The 22,493-nt window shown below is 47.5% G+C and overlaps 1 protein-coding gene across 1 annotated transcript in view; it reads left to right on the forward strand.

The window, feature by feature from the left end:
• The window catches only part of HCN4 (hyperpolarization activated cyclic nucleotide gated potassium channel 4), a 183,289-nt gene extending 170,884 nt beyond the window's left edge, over positions 1-12,405 (forward strand). Inside the window, 1 exon segment of the mRNA XM_074965866.1 lies at positions 8,137-12,405. Coding sequence (XP_074821967.1) covers positions 8,137-9,689 — 1,553 coding nt within the window. The 3' untranslated portion in view covers positions 9,690-12,405.
• The last annotated feature ends 10,088 nt before the right edge of the window (positions 12,406-22,493 follow it).

Genomic DNA, 22,493 nt, shown 5'->3' on the forward strand with positions numbered 1-22,493 from the left:
AAGCAGTAATAACAGTGGGAATATTGGTTTCGCTGAGGTCTAAGCGAGTCAGTAAACTGCGCCAGCGCGCCTTTAAACGTCCAAATGCACATTCTACCACCATTCTGCACTTGCTTAGCCTGTAGTTGAACAGCTCCTGACTACTGTCCAGGCTGCCTGTGTACGGCTTCATGAGCCATGGCATTAAGGGGTAGGCTGGGTCCCCAAGGATACATATAGGCATTTCAACGTCCCCAACAGTTATTTTCTGGTCTGGGAATAAAGTCCCTTCCTGCAGCTTTTGAAACAGACCAGAGTTCCTGAAGATGGGAGCGTCACGTACCTTTCCCGGCCATCCCACGTTGATGTTGGTGAAACGTCCCTTGTGATCCACCAGAGCTTGCAGCACTATTGAAAAGTACCCCTTGCGGTTTATGTACTCGCCAGCTTGGTGCTCCGGTGCCAAGATAGGGATATGGATTCCGTCTATGACCCCACCACAGTTAGGGAATCCCATTGCAGCAAAGCCATCCACTATGACCTGCACATTTCCCAGGGTCATTACCCTTGATATCAGCAGATCTTTGATTGCGTGGGCTACTTGCATCACAGCAGCCCCAACAATAGATTTGCCCACTCCAAATTGATTCCCAACTGACCGGTAGCTGTCTGGCATTGCAAGCTTCCACAGAGCTATTGCCACTCGATTCTCAACTGCGAGGGCTGCTCTCATCTTGGTATTCATGCACTTCAGGGCAGGGGAAAGCAAGTCACAAAGTTCCATGAAAGTGCCCTTATGCATGCAAAAGTTTCGCAGCCACTGGAAATCGTCCCAGACCTGCAACACTATGCGGTCCCACCAGTCTGTGCTTGTTTCCCGAGCCCAGAATCGGCGTTCCACAGCATGAACCTGCCCCATTAGCACCATGATTCATGCACTGGCAGGGCCCATGCTTTCAGAGAAATCTGTGTCCATGTCCTGATCACTCACGTGACCGCGCTGACGTCGCCTCCTCGCCCGGTATCGCTCTGCCAGGTTCCAGTGCTGCATATACTGCTGGATAATGCGTGTGGTGTTTAATGTGCTCCTAATTGCCAAAGTGAGCTGAGCGGCCTCCATGCTTGCCTTGGTATGGCGTCCGCACAGAAAAAAGGCACGGAACGATTGTCTGCCGTTGCTCTGACGGAGGGAGGGGCGACTGACGACACGGCTTACAGGGTTGGCTTCAGGGAGCTAAAATCCACAAAGGGGGTGGCTTTACATCAAGGAGTATTTCAGGCAGGACTTCACGGAGGGTTCCAATAAGAAATGGTGCACCTAAGTTATTGTTCTTATTGGAACAAGGAGGTTAGTCTGGCCTCTGATTGATACATGGCTAGATTTACCTCGCTGCACCTTCTCTGTGAGTGACTGCAGTGTGACCTAGAGGAATGAGTCCCCTAGACAGGGGAGGGGGGGAAGCAAATGAGTACAAAACAAATCTGGTCTATTTCTTGTTTTGATCTACTCCATCTATCTTTTACATCTTTGGCTGGCAGCAGACAGTGCAGAAGGACTGCATGCCATCCACATCTCATGGCTGCTTGGCAGAAGATGGTACAATACGACTGCTAGCCACCCTCATCTCTTGCCTGCCCAGCAGAAGATGGTACAATACAACTGCTAGCAATCCGTATCGCCTGCCTGCTCATCATAAGATGGTTCAATAGGACTGACTGCAGGACTAAAGAGAATGACCTGGTCAAGTCACTCCAAATTTAGTCCCTGCGCCCATGTCTGCCCAGGCGCTCCCGGCCAACGTGGCCAGGAGCACCTCGGACATGACGATGATGGCTACCAGTCATATTGCACCGTCTGCTGCCAGAAGACAATGGGTTGCTGCTACTGTGTAGCAATGCAGTACCGCGTCTGCCAGCACCCAGGAGACATACGGTGACGGTTACCTGAGCAGGCTCCATGCTTGCCGTGGTATGGCGTCTGCACAGGTAACTCAGGAAAAAAGGCGTGAAACGATTGTCTGCCCTTGCTTTCATGGAGGGAGACTGCGGGAACTGTGGGATAGCTACCCACAGTGCAACACTCCGGAAGTTGACGCTTGCCTCGGTACTGTGGAAGCACTCCGCCGAGTTAATGCACTTAATACACTTAGAGCATTTTCTGTGGGGACACACACACTCGAATATATAAAACCGATTTCTAAAAAACCGACTTCTATAAATTCGACCTAATTCCGTAGTGTAGACATACCCTTAGTACATAACAATATTCAAATGCCCCATGGCAGAAAGAGGAAAAAGAAAACCCTCAGGAGCTGAGTATCATAAATGAAAGGCTGAGAAGGAAAAGGACCAAGCAAAACAGCAGGGATCCTTCCTGAAATATCTTCTCATTAATCCAAATAAAGATGGAAGCAGTTCACAGCATCCAGATGAAGGAATTTGCTCACATCCGCATGGAAGCAGTTTGGAACATCAAGATGAAGGTATATTACTTCAAGATGAGGGTAGCTCACATCCACAAAAAAGCAGTTTGAAAACTCAAGATGATGGAAACTTACTTCTAGATGAAGGCAGCTCACAGCATCAGACTGATATGGAAGTGGAGAAAATTTATTCACCTTCAGAGACACATGCAGAAATTGAAGTAAATGAAGTAGAAGGAAGAAAGGATGAGGAAGTTACAAACAAGTTACAATATGGGGACCCAGCTTCATGGCCCAGATGTGATGACAAGTGTGCGGCAAATCCTTGTGGAACATGGACCCGAACAAGTTCATGAATTTCCCTTCCCTAAGGATGGAAATAACAGAAAACTCTCTGCTCAGCATTACAAGAGGAAACTAATTAATGGGGAAGAAATTCATCGAAACTGGTTTCAATATTCAGTGTCGAAGGACTCTGTGTTTTGCTTTTGCTGCAAGTTGTTTAGAAATCAAGCAATTGGTACATCACCTACTGAAAATGGACTGGAAGGACTGGAAAAACATATCTTCAATTCTCTCTTCTCATGAAAGAAGTACAGAACATTTGGGATGTTTTCAAAATTGGAAAGAACTTGAATTATGATTGAAAAAAGGAAAAACTATCGATGAAGAAAATTTACGTGTGATCAAGGAAAAAGAAGAATATTGGCAACAAATATTACAGCATCTGATTGCTTCGGTGAGAGTTCTTGTGGGCAAAATTTAGCATTCCGCGGCCATGGTAGAAATGAAAATTTATACATTCCAAGTAATGGAAACTTTTTAAAATATGTTGAATACCTAGCTTTTTGATCCAGTCATGAAGGAGCATCTACGTAAAATAACTGATGATGAAACACAGGTTCATTACTGAGGAAAAAATATGCAGAATGAACTGATTCAAATCCTAGCAAATGCCATTAAAAATAAAATTGCAGAAGCTGCCCATTCTGCAAAATACTTTTCAATAATACCGGACTGTACACCAGATGTGAGTCATGTTGAACAAATGACGATGATCATTCGTTTTGTGGATATGAAAAAGTCTGCAGATGAAGATAATGTTGAAGTGCTCATAAAGGAACATTTTTTGGGTTTCGTACCACTGAAGGAGATGACTGGAGCATTTATGACTTAAACTATTCTACAAGAGCTTGAAAAATGTCATTATCTATTGAAAACTTATGTGGCCAAGGCTATGATAATGGGAGTAATATGAAGGGTAAAGACAATGGTGTGCAAAGGAGAATGATGGAAATCAATCTTAGGGCCTTTTTCGTTCCTTGCAGTGTGCATTCTCTGAATTTGATTGTCAATGATGCTGATAGATGCTGTTTGGAGTCAAGCAGTTTCTTTGACCTGGTGCAACATGTTTATGTGTTTTTCTCAGGCTCAACACGCTGTTGGGAGATTCTAACTCGCCATGTGAATTCTCTAACTGTGAAACCACTTAGTCAGACAAGATGGGGAGAGTCACATTGATGCTTTGAAGCCTCTTCGCTATGAACTTGGAAACATTTATGATGCCCTAATTGAAATTTCTGATGATACCACCTTTACTAGATTATCTGGCAATATGGTACGTTCAGATGCAGAAGCTCTTGCAAATGGCCTTTCCAAGTTCAAATTTGTGACTTCACTCATTTTGTGGTATAATATCCTTTTCGAGATTAACCTCACTAGTAAGCAGCTTCAGGAAAAGAACCTGAACATACATTCTGCTATTCAAAAACTGCAGCAAACTAAAAATATTCTGGAGGAATTCAGAAGTGATGAAGGGTTTGAAAGAACACTAGTAGATTCTCTCGAGCTTGCTGAAGAAATAGACTTTCTGACAGAATTTGAACCAGAGCCAGTTCGCATTCGGCAAAAGAAACAGCAGTTTTCATATGAAGGACAAGACACACCCATTCAGAACCCAAAACAAAGGTTCAAAGTGAATTTCTACTTTGCAGTCCTTGATACTGCTATTCACTTGGTTGAAGAAATATTTCAACAGATGCAGCAGCTAAAGTCAGTATTTGGCTTTTTATATGATATCCACAGCTTGCAAAAGAGAACAGCAAAACAGATAAGAGAATTTTGTATAAAGCTGGAGTTGGTGTTGACTCATGAAAATTCAAAAGACATTGATGCTACAGATTTGTGTAGTGAGCTTCAGGCTTTTTCCAGACGACTTAAGAAACATTCCTCTCCTGAAGAAGAACTGAAGTTTGTTTGTGAAAATCAGGCAATTTTCCAAACATTTTTATAGCTCTACGCATTCTTTTAACTCTGCCAGTTTCCGTAGCTAGTGGGGAACGTAGCTTCTCAAAGTTAAAATTGATAAAAACATATCTGCGTTCAACAATGGTGCAAGAGAGACTTGTTGGACTTGCCACGATGTCAATACAGCATGAAATAGCCTGAAAACTGGGTCTAAAAGAACTAGTGACTGAATTTTCAAAAGTTAAAGCAAGAAAAGTCACGTTTTAAGAGCACAGAGTGTTTTTTATTCGGAGTGTTTTGTAAATACAGGTTAAAGTTCATTGAAGAGTTTTCTTATTTCTTTCTATATTGGATGTGGTGGTAATGGCAGTTAAAGCAGGATAGCATAATGGATGATTTTGGATTTGTAATAATAAAATTATAATTAACATTTTTAATGCATTTTTATTTGAAATCGGACTGAAATATCATCGAGCTGTCATGTACAAATCTATTCTGAAAATTTCATGTCTCTATTTTATCCGATTTCAGAAACATTGGTTGAACAGACGGACGGACAGACAAACTGAATAATTAAGCCTCTATTTAAAAAAAAACACTTAAAAACATTAAAAGAAAAAAAGGGGCAAAATGTTTCCCAGTTTACCAAAAATCTCAGCCTAGATCTGCTCTTGGGGCTTGGGGATGGGGGGGCGTGGATTGCATGGTTCACCGAGGGTGCCAGTTGCTGTCAGCTAGTCTAGGGCTGCCCCTGGTGGAGTGCCCTTGAAAAGTCAAGTGGTGGATTTAATTGAAGCCAGTTTGTTAAGGATATGATACAAACCCCTATGAGCAGCAACTCCTCATGAAGCAATGCTGGAACAGAGTAGTTCGTTTTCATTAGGCTTTGAGGATACAACTAAATTCTGGTGCATCAGACGTTCTCTCCCATTGAGAAGGTGCCATGATCTGGTGAAAGGGCTCCACACAACACCCTCACTCATGGCTCAGAGCTGTTCTTTAATCACGTGAAGTTTCCCCTCAGTGCCAGGTGGATTCTGGGGCCAGGCAAACTCGTGTCACTGAATTTTGCAACACTTGGAAAAGGCAAAGTGCTGGGTAATATTACACTGCAAGGCTGAAAGATGAGCTGGAACTTAAATTTGATTGGCTTGAAATTCTGCTTACAAGGCACAAATGAAACTATAATGGCAGGCAATCTGCTGCCCAGAGAGGTCTCACCTGGGCCAGCAGAGCCTTTGGGGAGGGAGAGTTCTTCTGTTCCTAGTGCACAGAGACTGCCGCTCAGCTAGAAGTACTTGCTTTACTTACCTCCCTGCTAGGGAAACTGCGAGACTTAGGGTGAAGTCCTGGCTCCATTGACAGAGTTCACATTGACTTCAATGGAACCAGGATTTCATCCTTAATTCCTTACCATTTGTAAAGTGCTTTGAGAGCCTGGGGCGAAAGGGTCGAGAGATGACTTAAATGTCACAGTCACCCTTAAAGGGGAAATGGACATGGACTTATATGATGAAGAACATGGGGGAAGGATGTTCTTGTGAACTCAAACAATGGTTGGAGAGCTTTGCAAAACCTCCAGGGCGAGGAGGAAGTTCCACTGTCTCTCCCTCAGTCCTGCAGGGTAATGCACAGTGACTAATGATTAGAAGTTGTATGCACCCAGCACAGTGTGCTGCGCAGTGTCTCTATTCACTCTATTCAGATCATCCACTGTGCTTGAGCCAGGTGGAGGTGGCTTTAGGACACCTTATGCACTCCCCCAATATTTGGGCTGCGTGGGGGCTGGTCCAGGTCCCAGCACAGAATACAGCAACCTCTGGTATGCTCTAATTTATGCCAGGCCACTCCCAGCCCCTTTGTGGCAGCCAAGGCTTGCTGAGGTGTAGGAATGCTCACCCATGCCCCCTTTCTGCTAGAAATGCCCCCTGCACCAAGAAACAGGAGATGGGGATGATTTAGAGTATTCTCTGACAGTTCTGCTCCATTGGAGGGTTCCCCAATGCCTCAGGGGGACAGATCGTCAGGCTTGATGGCTGCTTTGCACTGGAGGAGGGCTGAGGATCTGACTCACCATGACTCACTAGCCGAGTAGGTGCAATGAGATGTGGACTGGATACGAAGGAGGGATGTCCAACGATTAGCACAGGAGACTGGGATTCAGCACTCTTGGGTGCTGTCACTGCCTTGCTGTGTGATCTAGGGCAAACCACTTCACCTCTCCATGCCTTGGTTTACCCAGCTGTAAAAAACATTGGGACAATAATAGTGACCATACTGAGTTGTTGAGAGGCAAAATCACTTGAAATTAGTCAAGCGCTGTCAGACCCTAGGTTGAAAGGTGCTACAGAAGCACTGAGCATTAGCTAGCAAAGTGTTAATAAAAGGTCTTCTGCAGAAAATAACTTACCATTCACCAGAGGAAATTTGCCCTAGAAAATCCAAAGTTGTATGTGTGGCATACATGGCTTCTGCCTTTCTGCAGCTGGGTTTTATCAGGTACAGTTCTATCCTGAGAACATGTTGAGCTTCTCCAGAAAACTGCAGGAATGTGCAATGGCCAGGAAACCCCACTAAACCTTGGCCTCTGTTTTGGATTCCCTCCAGGTGAGAAGAAAGTCCCAGCTACCACTTCAGGAGCTGTTTGTTGAAAGCCTGTCAGGGATGGTCTAGATAACATTTAGTGCTGCCATGAGGGCAGGGGACTGGACTAGATGACCTCTCAAGGTCCCTCCCAGTCTTACGATTCTACAATTCAAAGGAATCCAGCATGGTGGCAGCATGAGGAGCATGCAGCAGGAATATAATTTGGGGGAAAGTCGGAGTACTCACGCAAGGTCCACCCACAAACCAAGCTCCACCCACTTGAGATACCAAAATGAAATGCCACTGAAAGCAGATCTTTACAAAATCATCCCTCAGCACTGGCTCAGGGGTGAAATAGTTAATAATGTTTGTATTTAATGTTTTGCCATTAGACTTCAGAGTGAACTAGTCCATTGAGGTGAATGAGGCAGAGCTATTGTTTCAGGCTCTCTGCAGGCTCAGGCAGACATCACTGACATAGTTACACTCAGGTCTTCTGTTTGGAGTTTTCTTTCCAACCACAAGCACTACAGAGTAATTGTTTTAAATGGAAGTTGAGATTCTAAAGCACAAGGTAATAGCCTCCAGACAAAAAAAAGCAGTTTGCCAATCTGCCCTGACCTGGCCCCTTACAACCGCTGGTGAGCAAGACTCCTCATGCCCCATGAGGCAAGATCTTATGGGACACTACTTGACTAGAGGATGTAGTGTATGTCAGCTTACTGGCTGGCACAAAGCTGCCATGGCACCTCCATTTGAGAGAACTAATGAGAATGGGACAATGTGGCCCGAAAATGAACTGGGAGGGGCAGGCAGTGGCCTTCAATTGATACCCCCTGAAAGGTTTCCCTCTTGCTTTTACCAATCAGACTGATTCTTCCTCTCTTCTTTTTTTCTACAGGTAAGAAAAATTCCATCCTGCTACATAAAGTCCAGCACGACCTCAACTCTGGTGTCTTCAACTATCAGGAGAACGAGATCATCCAGCAGATTGTGCAGCACGACAGAGAGATGGCGCACTGCGCTCACAATGTCCAAGCTGCCGCAGCAGCAGCTTCCACACCAACCCCCGTCATTTGGACTCCACTGATCCAGGCGCCCTTGCAAGCTGCAGCAGCCACCACTTCAGTAGCAATAGCTCTGACCCACCACCCGCGCCTCCCGACTGCTATATTCCGTTCTCCAGTATCTGTTTTGGGGTCTTTGGGGCAGCCGTCCAGCCAGACGCCGAGACAACTGAAAAGGCTTCAGTCTATTATACCATCAGCTGGTCCTTCTGCAGTAGGTTCTCCATCCAGCACGCCATCCCAGCTGCACACTCCAGGAGCTGAAACCCCTTCATCATCTTCCTTCCAAATCCAGCAGCTGGCAGGATTCACAGCCTCTGCTGGCTTAGGCCAGTTCCATCAGGCCTCAGTTGGATCTCCTTCCCCTGGCTCAAGCCAACAGTGCTTGGGTGGCACATCATCAGCAGGATTGAACCAGTTTCAACAGGCGCCTTCAGGGTCTCCTTTAGGGGCAGTTCAGCAGCAGCCACTTTCCAGCAACACTCTGCCTAGTGGGTTTGGCCACTTCCAGCAGGCCACCACTAGGTCTCCACCTACTTCCTTCACCCAGCTCTCATCAAACTCACCTAGCAATCTTCTCAACCAATTCCAGCCCACCCCCAGACCACCGCAGGTGGGACAGTTACAGCCACTCACAGGAAGTGGAACTTTGGGAAGAATGAACCACTTTCAACCCCCTCCTTCTTCCAGTTCTCCATCCTCTAGCTTAAGCCAGCTGGCACAAGCCTCTGGAGGCTCCCTTTCAGGGCTGTGCCAAATACAACCAAGTGCATTAGGTTCTGCAACTGGGACGATAGGCCAGCTGCACCAGGAAGGGTCACGTTTTGCCTCCATGTCTCCATTGCAGCAGCCTGGTGTAGCCTCCCCTTGTTACACCCCTTCTGGCCTTAGTCCTCCTAGTCAGAGCCCAGAGGCCACAAGAACTTTCCAATGTGGCCCTTCCAGGGCCTCTGGCTCTCATGGATCTCTGCTCATGCCTCAGACCTCCAGCCCACCTCCACTGGTCCTTCAACCCAAGAGCTCTCCACATTTGCCACCAAGACGCCTGAGCCAGGACATCAGGTTGATTTCTGCTTCCCAGCCATCTTTGCCCCAAGAATTGTCTCAGACTCTGAGCCAAAGTTCTCCTCTTTCCTCTAGAGAGTCTGTTCTGAGCTTCTTTCCTTTCTCTGGGGGAGGGTCTGGACTTCTCAGGAAGCCCTGTAGCTCTATTCCTGGACGCATGACTTTGCCACGTCAGATGTCCTCAGGTTCTCTGCCACACCCGCTAGTGTTTGGAGCCAGTGCTGTCGTTGCTCCCTCCCTGACTGCTGGTGGGAGGAAAGAATCTGTTGTGCTCCCCGGGGAGCTAGAACCTGTCAGATCCAAACTGCCCTCCAATTTATGAGGATCTCTTCTCAAAGCCGTTTCTGCCACTCCTGCAATTCAGTTCCTGATCAGACTTTCACAAGTCATTGCTTTCCTTTTTCTTTCTTTCTTTGCCTTTCTTTCTTTAGGTTTGACTGTGATTAGCGATAAACAAAAAGAAGATAACCAGGTATTCTTAGAGCTATAGATTTTTGGTCACTTGATTTTATAGAATATTTTAATACGTGGAGCAAAAGAAAATGAGGAAATTTAATCTACTGAGGTAATACACAGATACAATGTGTGCCTGAGCTGGAACTTGTCAATGATCAGCCATAGAGCCACCAAAAGGTTTTCCTGTTGAGACACAGATCCCAGGTTGACATGGGCAGAAAAGAAGGAACACTGGGCCAGGTCCATAGCTGGTGTATTTTGGAACAGCTCCATTTGAAGAGCTGTGTTGATTTGCACCAGCTGGAGATCTGGCCTATAGCGTCTAGATTTTGAGGTCCTGAGCAGTTTGCTGTGTACATTGGAAGGTTCTGATTCCCCCCTGGTTTTCTCCTGTCCTGAGTGGATTGCAGAGGAAGTGGTGGAGGGTCAGTATTGCTAATGCAGTTCCCTGTAGGGATTAGAATCACAAGGGCAGGAGGGTTGCTTTTCCCTTTCTTTGACTCCTTCTGGACAAGGTGAAGCATCTGGTGACCTGGCTATGGAAGGACCCTCACTTCCCTCAGCATTCTTCCCACCCCACTGATGTGTTAGTGGGAGCAAAAGCCAGTCGCAGGTCCATCATGGTAGGGAGGGGCTATGTCCCCTCTGTATTCCTAAAGGGATCGGGGACAGGGGAGGTGCGCGTCTCATCTCACTGGTCACTGTTGTGCTTTGCCAGCTGATCAGCAGCATGGCTGCTGCCTCACAACTAGCACCATGCTCAGAGGCCTGTTGCTGATTTTGCATTCCAGCTGAAGGAAGTCAAAGTAAGTGGTGGGAAGAGGATGGTTCATTCGCCTCACCTCCCTCAGTGTTAGCCTCTCAGCTTCTGGGGGCCTCTGCTTTGAACCGCAAGAGAACAGATTAAGATGATGTTGAAAGGTAGAGGCCAGCTAGTTCCCATCCTGCCACTCCTATGTTCAGAGATGCCCAATGGTGTGGCACAGAGTGTCACCCTGGTGCTCTGCTGGAGCCTGAGGGAGCCACCTGATTTGCATCTAAATTAATATAATGTAAAATGTGTGTATTAAATGCTGCTAGCCATGGCCTGTGCTTCTCCTCTGCCAGAGGAACAGAAATCATTTGCTTGACTTCACCAGCAATAATAACCTGCAGTTGATTGGCTGTGGCTCCACTCTGTAGTGACAGCACCATCAGACATAGCCAGATCCAGCGGGCTTCTTGGGCTGCATCTTGGGTTCCTGGCATAAGACAATCCAAGTGGGGACAGGACAATAACGAGAATCCTGGAGAGGTTTCAGCCATTGGATGTGCAGAGCGCTGAGCTGCTGCAGCCTTTACCTCTAGAGCAAATATCTCCTCTTGCTTTGCTTGTTTTTTTCTTAGACCAACAGGTGTCTCTGGTCACCTCACTGTAAAGAGCCGAGCACTCGCCTTTTTTCTATCACATGGTCCCATGTGCCCCTTCTTCCTATGCCCTCTGATATCATAGATTCCTTCCAGTGCTCCCATGAAAGCAGGCCCTCCTGCCACAGTGCCAGAACAACAGAAACAATCAGAGTAATAGCAATCCTCCTGTCTCTCCCCAGCCCCTAAAAAACTGGCTGGCTGCTGGTTTTATACCGAATCTTTTGCAAAACTCTGACATGGGCCTGTGTCTCCAAAAGTTGCTGCAAGTGTAACTGGGCACTCTTGGTTCAAGGTGCTTTGGTGGCTCACAATTAAGATGTAATCAGCTTTGGTCTTCCTTAAAGGGTCAAGGGTATGCTAGAAATATTTTCTACTAACTAAATACAGCTATATATGTGTGTGTACATAGGTGTATATGTATATAGATACAATATACACAGCTATACATGCACACACACACATATATATATATATATATCTTCTAGTTTTAAAATACATGTCAGTTTTGACCCTCCTGTAGTGGCAATTTGCAGGTGATGCCTATAGAGTATATACATTGCTTTCCAAAATGTGTATAGGATTATCCGCCCAGCTTCAGCTAAAGGCCCATTTGAAAACAGAAACCACTGACAGAGGGGGAAACTGACCAACAAACCCCCCCCCCGCCCCCCCCCCGGCTCAAGGATACAAGATGATTCCTAGAAGGAAGCTTTGGGAGATCTTTTTTAAAAATTTCCCCCCGTTGCCACATGCTGGACAGACCACACTGAGCATCTTGAGATAGTGGGACCTGAGGAGATGGCTGGGGTCAGAGAAGGTAAGGAGTGGGTGGGAAAGATCTCCTTGAGACCAACAACACCAAGCCTTTGTGGATAAACACGCTGCGACTGCTGTGTAGGCACTTGAATTTCGAATGAGACCCACGGATGCTCAGACACACAGAGCTGCACAGACACACCTGCTGGGCTGTCACTGGTGGATTTGTGTTCCTCCCCCCATTTGGTGGACAGCCTTCATTCGGGTGGGTTCCTTGGTTTTGATTTTCTAGGGGACATTATTTGATTTCTGATTCTTAGCGGTGCAATAGCTAATACTGAGTTACACCGACTGGACTTCAGTCAACACTAGGCTTTTCACAATAGTTTTTTGTGAGGGAGGGAAGAGTTGTAGGGGAAGGGTTTGGAATACAAAACAGACACAATAAAAAAAACCTTAGTAAATAAAAAAGACCCTCTGTCTTGGTATCTGTTTACTTTAACCCACAGGAGAAGGTAAACAACAGATTGTATGGTCTCTCATTTCAGGTCATCTATTTCCTACTAGTCCTGCTTGGGGACACTGGGGGACTTTGCATTTCCCTTCCTGTCTGTACCCCTATCTGTCTGTATTTTCCTAACCGTCCATGTGATTTTGAAGGGGCTTCCTTTTTTCTAGGAAAATAAAAATAAATTGCTGGAAAACACCAACAAGCATAGAAAAGGAAGGGCTCTGTGCTTTTAAACCGACAAGAGGAAACATAATAGCTGCTTATAGGGATTCGTATTTGTGTTACTGGAGAGCTGGGACACCCCAGCTGAGTTTGGAGCTCATACAAGCACATAGTGAGAAGCAGTCCTTGCTGCCAAGAGTTTATGCTCTGCATAAAAACCAGAGAAAAGTTGGGAGAAAGGAAATATTGAATCCCCATTTTCACGACGGGGCAATGCTGAAATGTACACATGGCACACGTTTTGAGGATGAATTTGTCCTCCAGAATCTAAATTTCATTTCTTTAAAAAAAGGAAGTTCTCCCTTGAGTCTTTATGTGTGTGGATCCCACTCTAGGTGTTCATGCATCTCATGCAGGTGAGATTGGGTTCTTGAGCCAGCAGTTTCTACTGGAGCCACACCTGCATGTCCTCATGCCCCCCAACCAAGGGTACACAGAAGCCCAACCACCTCTTAGTTCCCTCTTACTGCCTGTGGCAGCGAGGTGGAGCTCAGCTGTGTCCACCTGCTACCTCACAGCACCTTTTACCCAATCCTTTTGTAAAGCTCAGTTCAGTGAGATATTTCTGCCTTATTGGCAGCCCCTTCTTTGTTTTCATTCTCTAAAATCTGTCATTTCTTCTGGCTATTAGTCAATGCCTTCCTGCTTAAAGACTGAGCCTCAATCCTCTAGCTTTAAACCATGCCCATTGTGCGAAGGACTCATCTCTCTAATCCATGGGCACAGTCAGTGTCTGTTCTGTTTGGGCAAGTGCCACGTCCAGGACTGTTGCTCATTGTTCTGGTCCTTCTTCACTCCACTTGCTACTCCAGAGATACTTGGCTAAAGCTCCACCTACTAGAGCAGACAATGAGGGGAAAGAAAGGTTTTGGAAAGACATTCCTCTGACATCAAAAGGGACTCTTCTCCCAGCAATCCCTCTCATTAACTGCCCCTATAAGCAGGAACTCTACCCTACAGGCTCCTGGTTCCAGTCTGAAACCCACTCAGTCAGCTGTCCTTAGGCTTCCAAACTGGCTAGGAGATGAGCTGGTCAGAAAACTTTAGAATGGAGTTTCATCAGAAAATGCAGGTCCATCAAAGTTTAAATGATTAATGAATTTGTGTCAATTTTGCCAAAATTTTGTTTGGGGGGGGGGGCGGGATTTCTGACAATGTAGAACATCCCATTTTGTCATATTTTGGAACAAAAAGTTCCAGTTTTCTTTTGAGAATGACTTCATTTCAAATTGTTTAATGTTTTGAATTACATTCTTTGTTATAACATACAATTTTAAAAAGTCAAAATCGAAACTAACCATTTTGAACAATCCAAAATGAAAGGGAAGGGTTTTTATTCTCGCTGCTTTTTTATCCCCAGAAAAAAAGGGTAAATACTGCGATGGGATCCCCGGGGTGCAGCCTGGGACTGTGGGACCACTCTGCCGCCTTAACTCTCCAGCCTGGGCTGTGTCTCACAATGCTTTGCTAGTGACAAGCAGCAAACCCCTCTAGGTGCTATTATTACTCAGAAAAACAGCATGTGGAGCCCCACACCCAGATAGATTGCATGAATGCTCCCAGAGCCACATGAATCACACAGAAAAAAGGCACCAGCCAAATCCCCCCACCTCCCAGCCTTGTACCTCAGGAATATACTGTCTTGCACTGCTCAAGATGAGCAGTGCAAATTTATTAATTTGTTCACCACTTCATCAATGGAAAGTGGATATACACCAGCCTTTATAAACCAGAGCAAGCACCCTTACCAAACACTTCAGGCAAATTCACTGGTAAAGATAAACTGTTAAATAAATTTATTAACTACAAAAGATAGATGTCAAGTGATTAAAAATGATAGGCAAAAAGTCAGAGTTAGGTACCAAAAGAAAAGAAAATATAAGCACGCAGTCTAAATTCTCAACCCTATTAGACAGGGCAACATCTAGATTAAGTAGTTTTCTCACCCCACTGGATATTGCAGTCCTTAATATACAGGTTTGTCCCTTAAACCTGGGCCAGTCTCCTTTGTTGGAGTCTTCAGTCTTCTGAGTGTCTTTGTTGCTTGCAGCATAGGTGAGGACAGGAGAAAGGCCAAGCATGTGACCCTGTGTTCTGTTTTATACCCTCGGTCCCATGTGCTTGGAGAATAGAAGTCCAGGCATGTCTGGTGAGCATTGCTGAGTCCCCAGGCATGGCTGAGCAATTCCCCTGGTGTGGCAGGTGAATCATTGAATTGTAGCTCCCTTGCTGGACAATGGCTGTTAATGGTTGTTTGACACCCTCCCGGGCATTGGTACTCCCTGTCCTTCCTCGGCATTGTCTCTGGAGAGCTAGTATCTGGGCACTTCCCAAACCTACAGCATATTTTAGTGAGAAGCATACAACACAATTCTCATAACTTCATATGCGTTAATGATATACATATTTTGATAGAATAGTGGCTTTCAACAGATCATAACCTTTCCCCTGATACCTCACATGGCCTGCTTTATATGCAAGATCACAATTATATATGAATGAGGAATATGGGGGTTACAGGTTGCTCCGCCAAGGTATAGAATGTCACAAATACTTCTTAACATGGGCCTGAGGCTACTGAACAGATTGACATACTGACTCCAGTTCAGAATGGTGACTCTAGTCTCCATCATCCCCTCGTTAGACCCTTAGGATTGGTTTGCTGCTCTCAGCTTCCAAGATGTTTATTTTCACATAGCAATTCTTCTGACTAAACAGTATCTCCAGTCACTTTGGGACATGACCACTCCCTGTACATGGTACTGTTGCTCAGCCTCTCTACTGCCCTGAGAGAATTCAGAAAAGCTAGGCAGTAGTAGGGGCCCACCTGGGAGAAGGAATACAGCTCTACCTGGGCGTGAACAAATGGCTTCTAAGAGGTTATTCCCCATCAGGAAGCTTCCAATGCCCTCTCCATCGTCCTTAATCTGAACCACTCCTTAGGACTGAGAATGAATTACAAGTCATCCCTCACTCCAGCATAGTCCATAGAACGTATAGAGGCCCTTCTTCATTCCAAATCAGCAAAGGCATACCTCTCTCTGGACAGATTTCAGGACATCACATCCCTGGTCTCCACCCTCAGGGAAACCCTGCAACAACAGCAAGACCTGTCTCAAACTATTAGGCCACATACTCTGTGCACTTCTGTGACATCTCTTACCAGACTTCACATCCCCCTCTCCAAAGCTGGCTGAGGCCTGCTTACTAACCAACCAACCAACCACCATTTGGGCACTCACCCCATGGGCCCAACTCCTTTAGTAGCTTCCCTGCATTGGTGGGGAGCCCCCAGTCTGCAAAAGGGGGTACCATTTTGCACCTCTCCTCCCACCATCACACTAATTGCAGGTGTTTCCATTAGGACAGATGGGGGAGCTCCCCTAAACAACTGATACATCCAAGGTATATAGTCCAGGGAAGAGTTCTCACCACTTATCCATGTGCTGTGGGGTGATTCAGCAGTAGAGCCAGTCTACTGCTCCTGGAGGGGGGGCCACTGTACAGATCCTGACAGCCAATGCCTCAGCAATGTATTGTATCAATGGACCAGGAGTGCCTGCTCATCCTCTCTCAGTTAGGAAGTGAGTCAGCTGTGGAAATGGTGCCATCTTCACACGATAACTCCCACGGCCCTTCACCTATCAGGGACAAACAATGATCTAGTCTACTAGGTTACCTCAAAAGATGGTACCCAGCCAACCAGGAGTGCTCACTGAAGCACTCCATTCTTGAACGTGTATTCCACAGCTGGGCCTCCCCCATCATAGGTCTTTTTGCCACCAATAAGAACAACAAATACCCTTTCATCTGCTCCATAGCAGGGACTGGCCCAGGCTCCCTCCAGTATGCTTTTCTCATCCCCTGGTCTCAATGTCTTCCCTATGCTTGTCATACCACCCCCCTCATACTCAAGGTCATAAACAAGATCAGGATGCAGCCTCAGTGGCCCCTTATTGGGCCAGAAGGCATTGGCTCCCAGACCTACTGCATCTGTTCAAGCAGCTGCCACGCTCTCTCCCCATGCTGCCAGACTTGCTGTCCCAGAATCAAGGGCAAATTCTCCAAATATCTCTGCCCTGATGGTCTGGAAGTTGGCTGGCTGAGCACAACAGACAGGGATTGTGCCACAGAAATCCAAGAGCTCCTGATACAGAGCAGGAAGCCCTCTACACGATCAGTCTGCAGAGCGAAGTGGGAGAGATTTTCCATCTGAGCTTCACAACAAGATCTGAACCCTTTGTGAGCTTCTACCCCCAAAATTCTGGATGGCATGCTCAAACGCAAGCCTTGCCATCAGAGTGCACCTCGCTGCCATTTCAGCTTGCTGCCCTCCTATTCAAACTCATGCAGTGGTCCCTCATGCCACTGTTTCAGAATTTCTAAAAAAACCTGTTCATGCCTTTCTCCCATTCCAGAGCCTCCCGCCCTGGGACATTCATGTAATTCTGATGGGTCTTTTGGTACCCATCTTTGAACACTGATGGACGTTCTCTCTTCACCATTTAACACTCAAAAAACCACCTTCTGGTGACTGCCTACTCAGCCGGTAGCGTTAACGCGATTCAGATACAAATGGCAGACCCCTCCCTTACTGCCTGCACAAGGGTAAGGTGGTGCTGAAACCCCTGCCCTAGGTTCCTCACCATGGTAGCGTCTAATTTTCACTTAAACCAAACCATCAGCCAAGCTGTTTTCTTTCCCAAACCACTCAAGCCCAAGAGAAAACAACTCCCAATTTCAGATGTCTCCAGTGCTGCCCTATATTGCTTAGACAAGACAAAGCCATTCAGGAAATCACCCCATTTATTTGCGGCATTAGGGAAAGCTGTGAAAGGTCAGAGCATCTCTTCCCAGAGATTACCCAAGTGGATCACTCAGTGCATTCCGATTTATTACAAACTAGGGCCATGTATACCCTAGAAGTCCTTTGCTGGGGTAGCTATACCAGTCTACTATACCAGCTCCTAGTGTGGATGCAGTTTATCCCAGCAAAACTGCCCTTTTGCTGGTATAGCTTATTCTAGCCACAACACGTCAAACAAGCTATGAAAACGCAGTTTTGACAATGTAACTCACCTACACTAGGGACTTTGGCCAGCACAGCTCTGCTGGTCAGGGATTGCACCTTCTCAGACTCATGACTGACGCAGCTGTGGCTGTAGAAATTTGTTGTGTTTGTAGACATGTCCTAGCAGATATTCCCTTTTTCTCACGAATCAAGGACCACTCAGCTATGGCCCAGGCAATATTCCTATATCAGCGATCTGCAGGGCAGCCACTTAGAGCTCAGCAGATGCCTTTACCAAACATTACACCCTGGATCTGGCAATTCGATCAAATACCTCATTGGGGAGAGCAGTAGGTAGAACTTCTCAGACTTTCCTCACATTAATCTGGAAGCTGCTAGCTAGTCACCATAAGTGCAATCCAAACAGACAAAGACCTGAAGAAGATAAAATGGACACTGACCTTACAGTAACTGTGGGCTTGTCTACGTGAACACTGAATTCACGGCAAGCTGGGGTGTAAATCTACCCTGATCTAGGCTGCCATGCATGACCTGTCCGTGTGGACACTGCTGTTGCAGTTCCCTAGTGCACTTTAATCTACTTCCATTTCAAAGTAGGATAGATCAAAATGCTTGGAGGAACTTGCAGTGGGCAGCAATAGGGTCCACACAGCCAATGTGCAGCAGGCTAGTGCAGGGTAGATTTACACTCCAGCTTGTCACAAATTAAGTGTTCATAGAGACAAGCTCTATGTTTTGTCTGTGCAGATCCCACAACCTGTCCTCCATTCCCACTCCTTCAGAGTCCATCTTTACTGCTATTCTGCATTAGCAAGGGAACTCGAACCACTATGCCCTACATGCTCTTAGGTGAGAGTAGGGGGAAGACATGCAGGGCCCAGGGAATGCCCCCGCTCACACTGCTAGTCAACAGATTCCCATCTTGCACATATGAGGTGCATGCAGACCACAACTGGGATTCTCATGGTCAGGACACTTGGAAGACGCAGTTACCATAAGGTGAGTAAGTGGGTGTCCCTTCTGGCTGCTGAGAATACCCTGAAAACATAAAATGACGGTAAACTGTGATGACATTTTACTGTACTCTGCAGCTGCAGAGAGCTTGGAGCAATAGTTCTGCGAGGGGTGAACTGCCCCATTCCTCTCAATGGAGTGTGGACTTTACATGGTGGTATAGTTAACCGCTTCACTGCTGATCCAAACAAATAAGTAAAGGGGGGAGGATTGCAGACTTGCAGAATATCCCGTGAGAGGCATCACATTTTGGTGCTACAAGTGGATGGCATCTAGGGGAGGACCACCACACTGGCCCCCATAGGCCCTGTGGATTCAAAAAGCTCAGAGGGGTGGGTCCATGCCCCGGGGTGGAGCTGAGCCTCACCAAGTGGGAGACAATCCCACTCAAACTATATGGGGCAGCCAATGCTCCAGCTAGGCAGCTCACCTGAGCAGCAGGGGCCAGGTCTGCTCCAATACTGGGTGTGAGGCCAGCCGGCTTCCTCTCCAGCTCTAGTGAATGCTGTTGATCTCTCTGCCAGATACTGTCTGCAAACTCAGGCAGACAGCACTGTGTTGATTACACTTGACTCATGTTTACAGGGTTTTCTTTGCAACAACGAGAGCTAGAAAAATAATGATTTTTAAATGAAAGCTCAGACTCCAGGGTTCTCACAGGTCTCTGGAAGCCAGGACTCTGGCATGAGTTTATTGCACTTTTGTCTTAATCTGACCTCTCCAAGGGATCGTCTGAGACCCAGTGAAGGGCAGCCAAGTTTGTAGAGGACATGGAGCCTGCTTGGTCATATCTTGAATATTTGCACAATCTGCTGAGGGCATCTCACGTTGGAAATTAGGAATCTCAAGTGGAGCTTGGCTTGTGGGTGGATCTTGGGAGAGCACCACCACACTTGTTTCCAGTTCAAGCCTTGCCCATTTTACAGTTAAGGAACTGACACACAGAGGGGTGAAGAGACTTCCCCACTGGTGCACACAGCAGATCAGGGTAGAACTGGGAATTCACTCCCAGCCCAATATGGATCCTGGATCTGCAGATTACCCTTCACAAGGGTGAGGGACAGTGCCACAAGGACAGTGTTGCCAACTTTCACAATTTAATCATGCATCTCATGATACCTGGTCTTTTTTTAAAGTTCCAGCTCCTGGAGTCATGAGACTCTCTGCTGTTTGGATCCAGGTATTTGGATCAGATCTGTCTCCAAGCTTGAATTCTGAAGTTGCTTTTTCCTGGAAGGGCTAAGAGTTCAGGGCCAGACATTTTTTTTGTTGTTCCCTCCGATCTGTCTCTTGTCTTCAGGGGAGGGATATTATAACATGGAACCAGCCTCAGAGCCAGGGCTGGATGAATAATTCATAGCAAACCATTTATGCCATGACTGTCACCTCCTTTTCATGCATTAGCTGTGAACAGGAGGCCAGTTTCTCTGGAGTATTTGTCCTTCGGGGCGACTGGCTGGATCGCCTCTGCAAATGATTCCTGGGGAGTGAGCAGGTCATGGTGAGAATTTCACACCTGAAAGATTGGACTGGATCTATGGGGCCTGTGACACTAGCTGATCCCTAGCTGGCTGGGCATAATCCTGACTGCCACCTCTAGGGGTTCCCACCCCCTCTTGATGGCAAGTGTTCAGCCCCTTCTATGGAGAAAACCTTTCAATCTTCAGCAAACACTCTCTGATTGGATGTCATTCCTATTCCCTCATCTCCTGGAGAAAGGCAGCCAGACAGAGCTACTCCATGTGCTATAAGGCATCTCTCCCCACTCCCCAGCAAGTGGAGCTCTCACAGCTGCCTCCCAACCCGGCCATCTCTTAAAGGGCCAGGTGCACCCCTGCTTCTCCTGAGTTCTCCTGCTCAGGAGCAGCTTTGTCTCTCCCATTCCTGGCACTGCTCCCTTCCTCCAGGGCAGGGGTGAGGATAAGGGGAGGCACATGAAACTCCCAGCCAGGAAGGAGAGGAGTGAGAGACTCCTTGCTGCCCCATCCCTTCTGGGGCGCACCCTGCACCTGGAGGGGTGGAGACAGGGCTAGATTAACTCTCCTGTGGGCCCAGGGCTATTAGATTTTGTGGGACCCCTGTATTCAAGTCTTTTTTCCTAATTTAAAACAAAATGATCACAATTATGGCATCGAGGCTATTAATGCTATACTAAACTTGCCTTTTAATTACCTAAAGCCATTCTGTGGTTACATTTCAGTCTCAAAACATGTAGAATACAGCTAAGTTAATTCAAAATAGCCTACTTCTTACCTGAGAACACCTGTTATATTAGTTTCTTTCTGGGAGGGAGTTTGGGTGCAGGAGGGGACTCTAGGCTGGAGCAGAGTGTTGGGGTGCAGGAGAGGGCGAGGGGTGTGGGCTCTGGGAGGGAGTTTGGTGCAGGAGGGGATTCTGACCTGGGGCGGGGGGTTGGGGTGCAGGAAGGGGTGTAAGGTGCAGGCTCTGGTTGGAGGTGCTTACCACAGGTGGCTCCCAGTCGGCGGTGTAGCAGGGCTCAGGCAAGGCTGCCTGCCATAGCCCCACGCTGCTCCTGGAAGCAGCCGGCTGCTGTCACGTCTCTGCACACCAGCGGGGGGAGTGGGACAGCGTGTCTCCGTGCACTGCTCCCACCCCCAAATGCCATCCCTGCAGCTCCCATTGTCCGGTTCCCGGCCAATGGGAGCTGCAGGGACAGTGCTGGGGATGGGGGAAGCAGATGGAGCCTCCTCCTCCCCTCCCAGCCGGCCAGGGGCCAAAGAGACGTGCCAGCAGCTGGCTGCTTCTGGGAGCAGCATTGGGCCACGGCATGCAGGCAGCCTGCCTGAGCCCTGCTTTGCTGGACTTTTAGCAGCCCGGAGATCTCGATCGACTGGCAGAGGGTGGGTCTGGGTTCCCCTCCAAGCCCCAAGGCAGGGGCGTACAAACCCAAGCACAAAGACTCTTGAGCCCAGGGTGGGGCTGAGGACTGGGTGGGTTGAGGAACAGCCCCAAAGAGGTGGAAGGATCTCTTGGGATGCTTGGCCTTTGTTACCGTGGCAGGGGTCTGGACCAACCATGGCTGAGCCAGAGCCCAGGGAGCTCGGCTGTGCACAGAGGCAGGCCCTCACAGGGCCAACGGGGTGAACAGCAGGGGTGCTAAAGGTGAAGACCCTGCAAGGCCATGACCTGTTCCGGGGGAGGGGGGCGCTACAGCAGTAAGTGAATCTACTTGTATGCAGCCAATCAGAGTGACAGAAGCGCTTCCCCGCCCCATCCGTTCCTTAGGAGCTCAGAGTTGTTTTGGGGTAGCGGAGGAGGGAGCAAAAATTGCCCCTCGGCTCAGGGTGGCTCTGCTTCCCACCCTCCTGCGAGTGGTGGGTCAGTCTGTATCTCCCCTTTGAAGCCCTGGGAAGGGGAAGCAGAGGGTGACGAGTCCCAGGAGGAGCAGGGCTGAGGCTCCAGGGGACAGACAGATGGGGTGGGGACTGATGTGGGGCTGCATAATGAATTGCAGGGCTGGGGGAGAGGAAGATGTGGGGTTGGGTGGAGCACAGGATTAATAGTGTGCTGGGGCTTGGGGAGAAGTTGGAGGGTCCCCGCCATCGGAGGGCCACAAAAGCTCTTGATGTGGGGCCTGAATCCCCTCACCCCATAGATTTGAGAGAGTTGATGACACTGCTTGTGACACCTGCATGGTGCCGGGGGGAAGCAGGGATGTTTGAAATCCAAATTCAGCACAGTCTAACCTTCAGTTTTAAACCCAG

This window comes from Natator depressus, chromosome 10 (assembly GCF_965152275.1).
Source record: "Natator depressus isolate rNatDep1 chromosome 10, rNatDep2.hap1, whole genome shotgun sequence".
Classification (NCBI taxonomy): Eukaryota; Metazoa; Chordata; order Testudines; family Cheloniidae; genus Natator; species Natator depressus.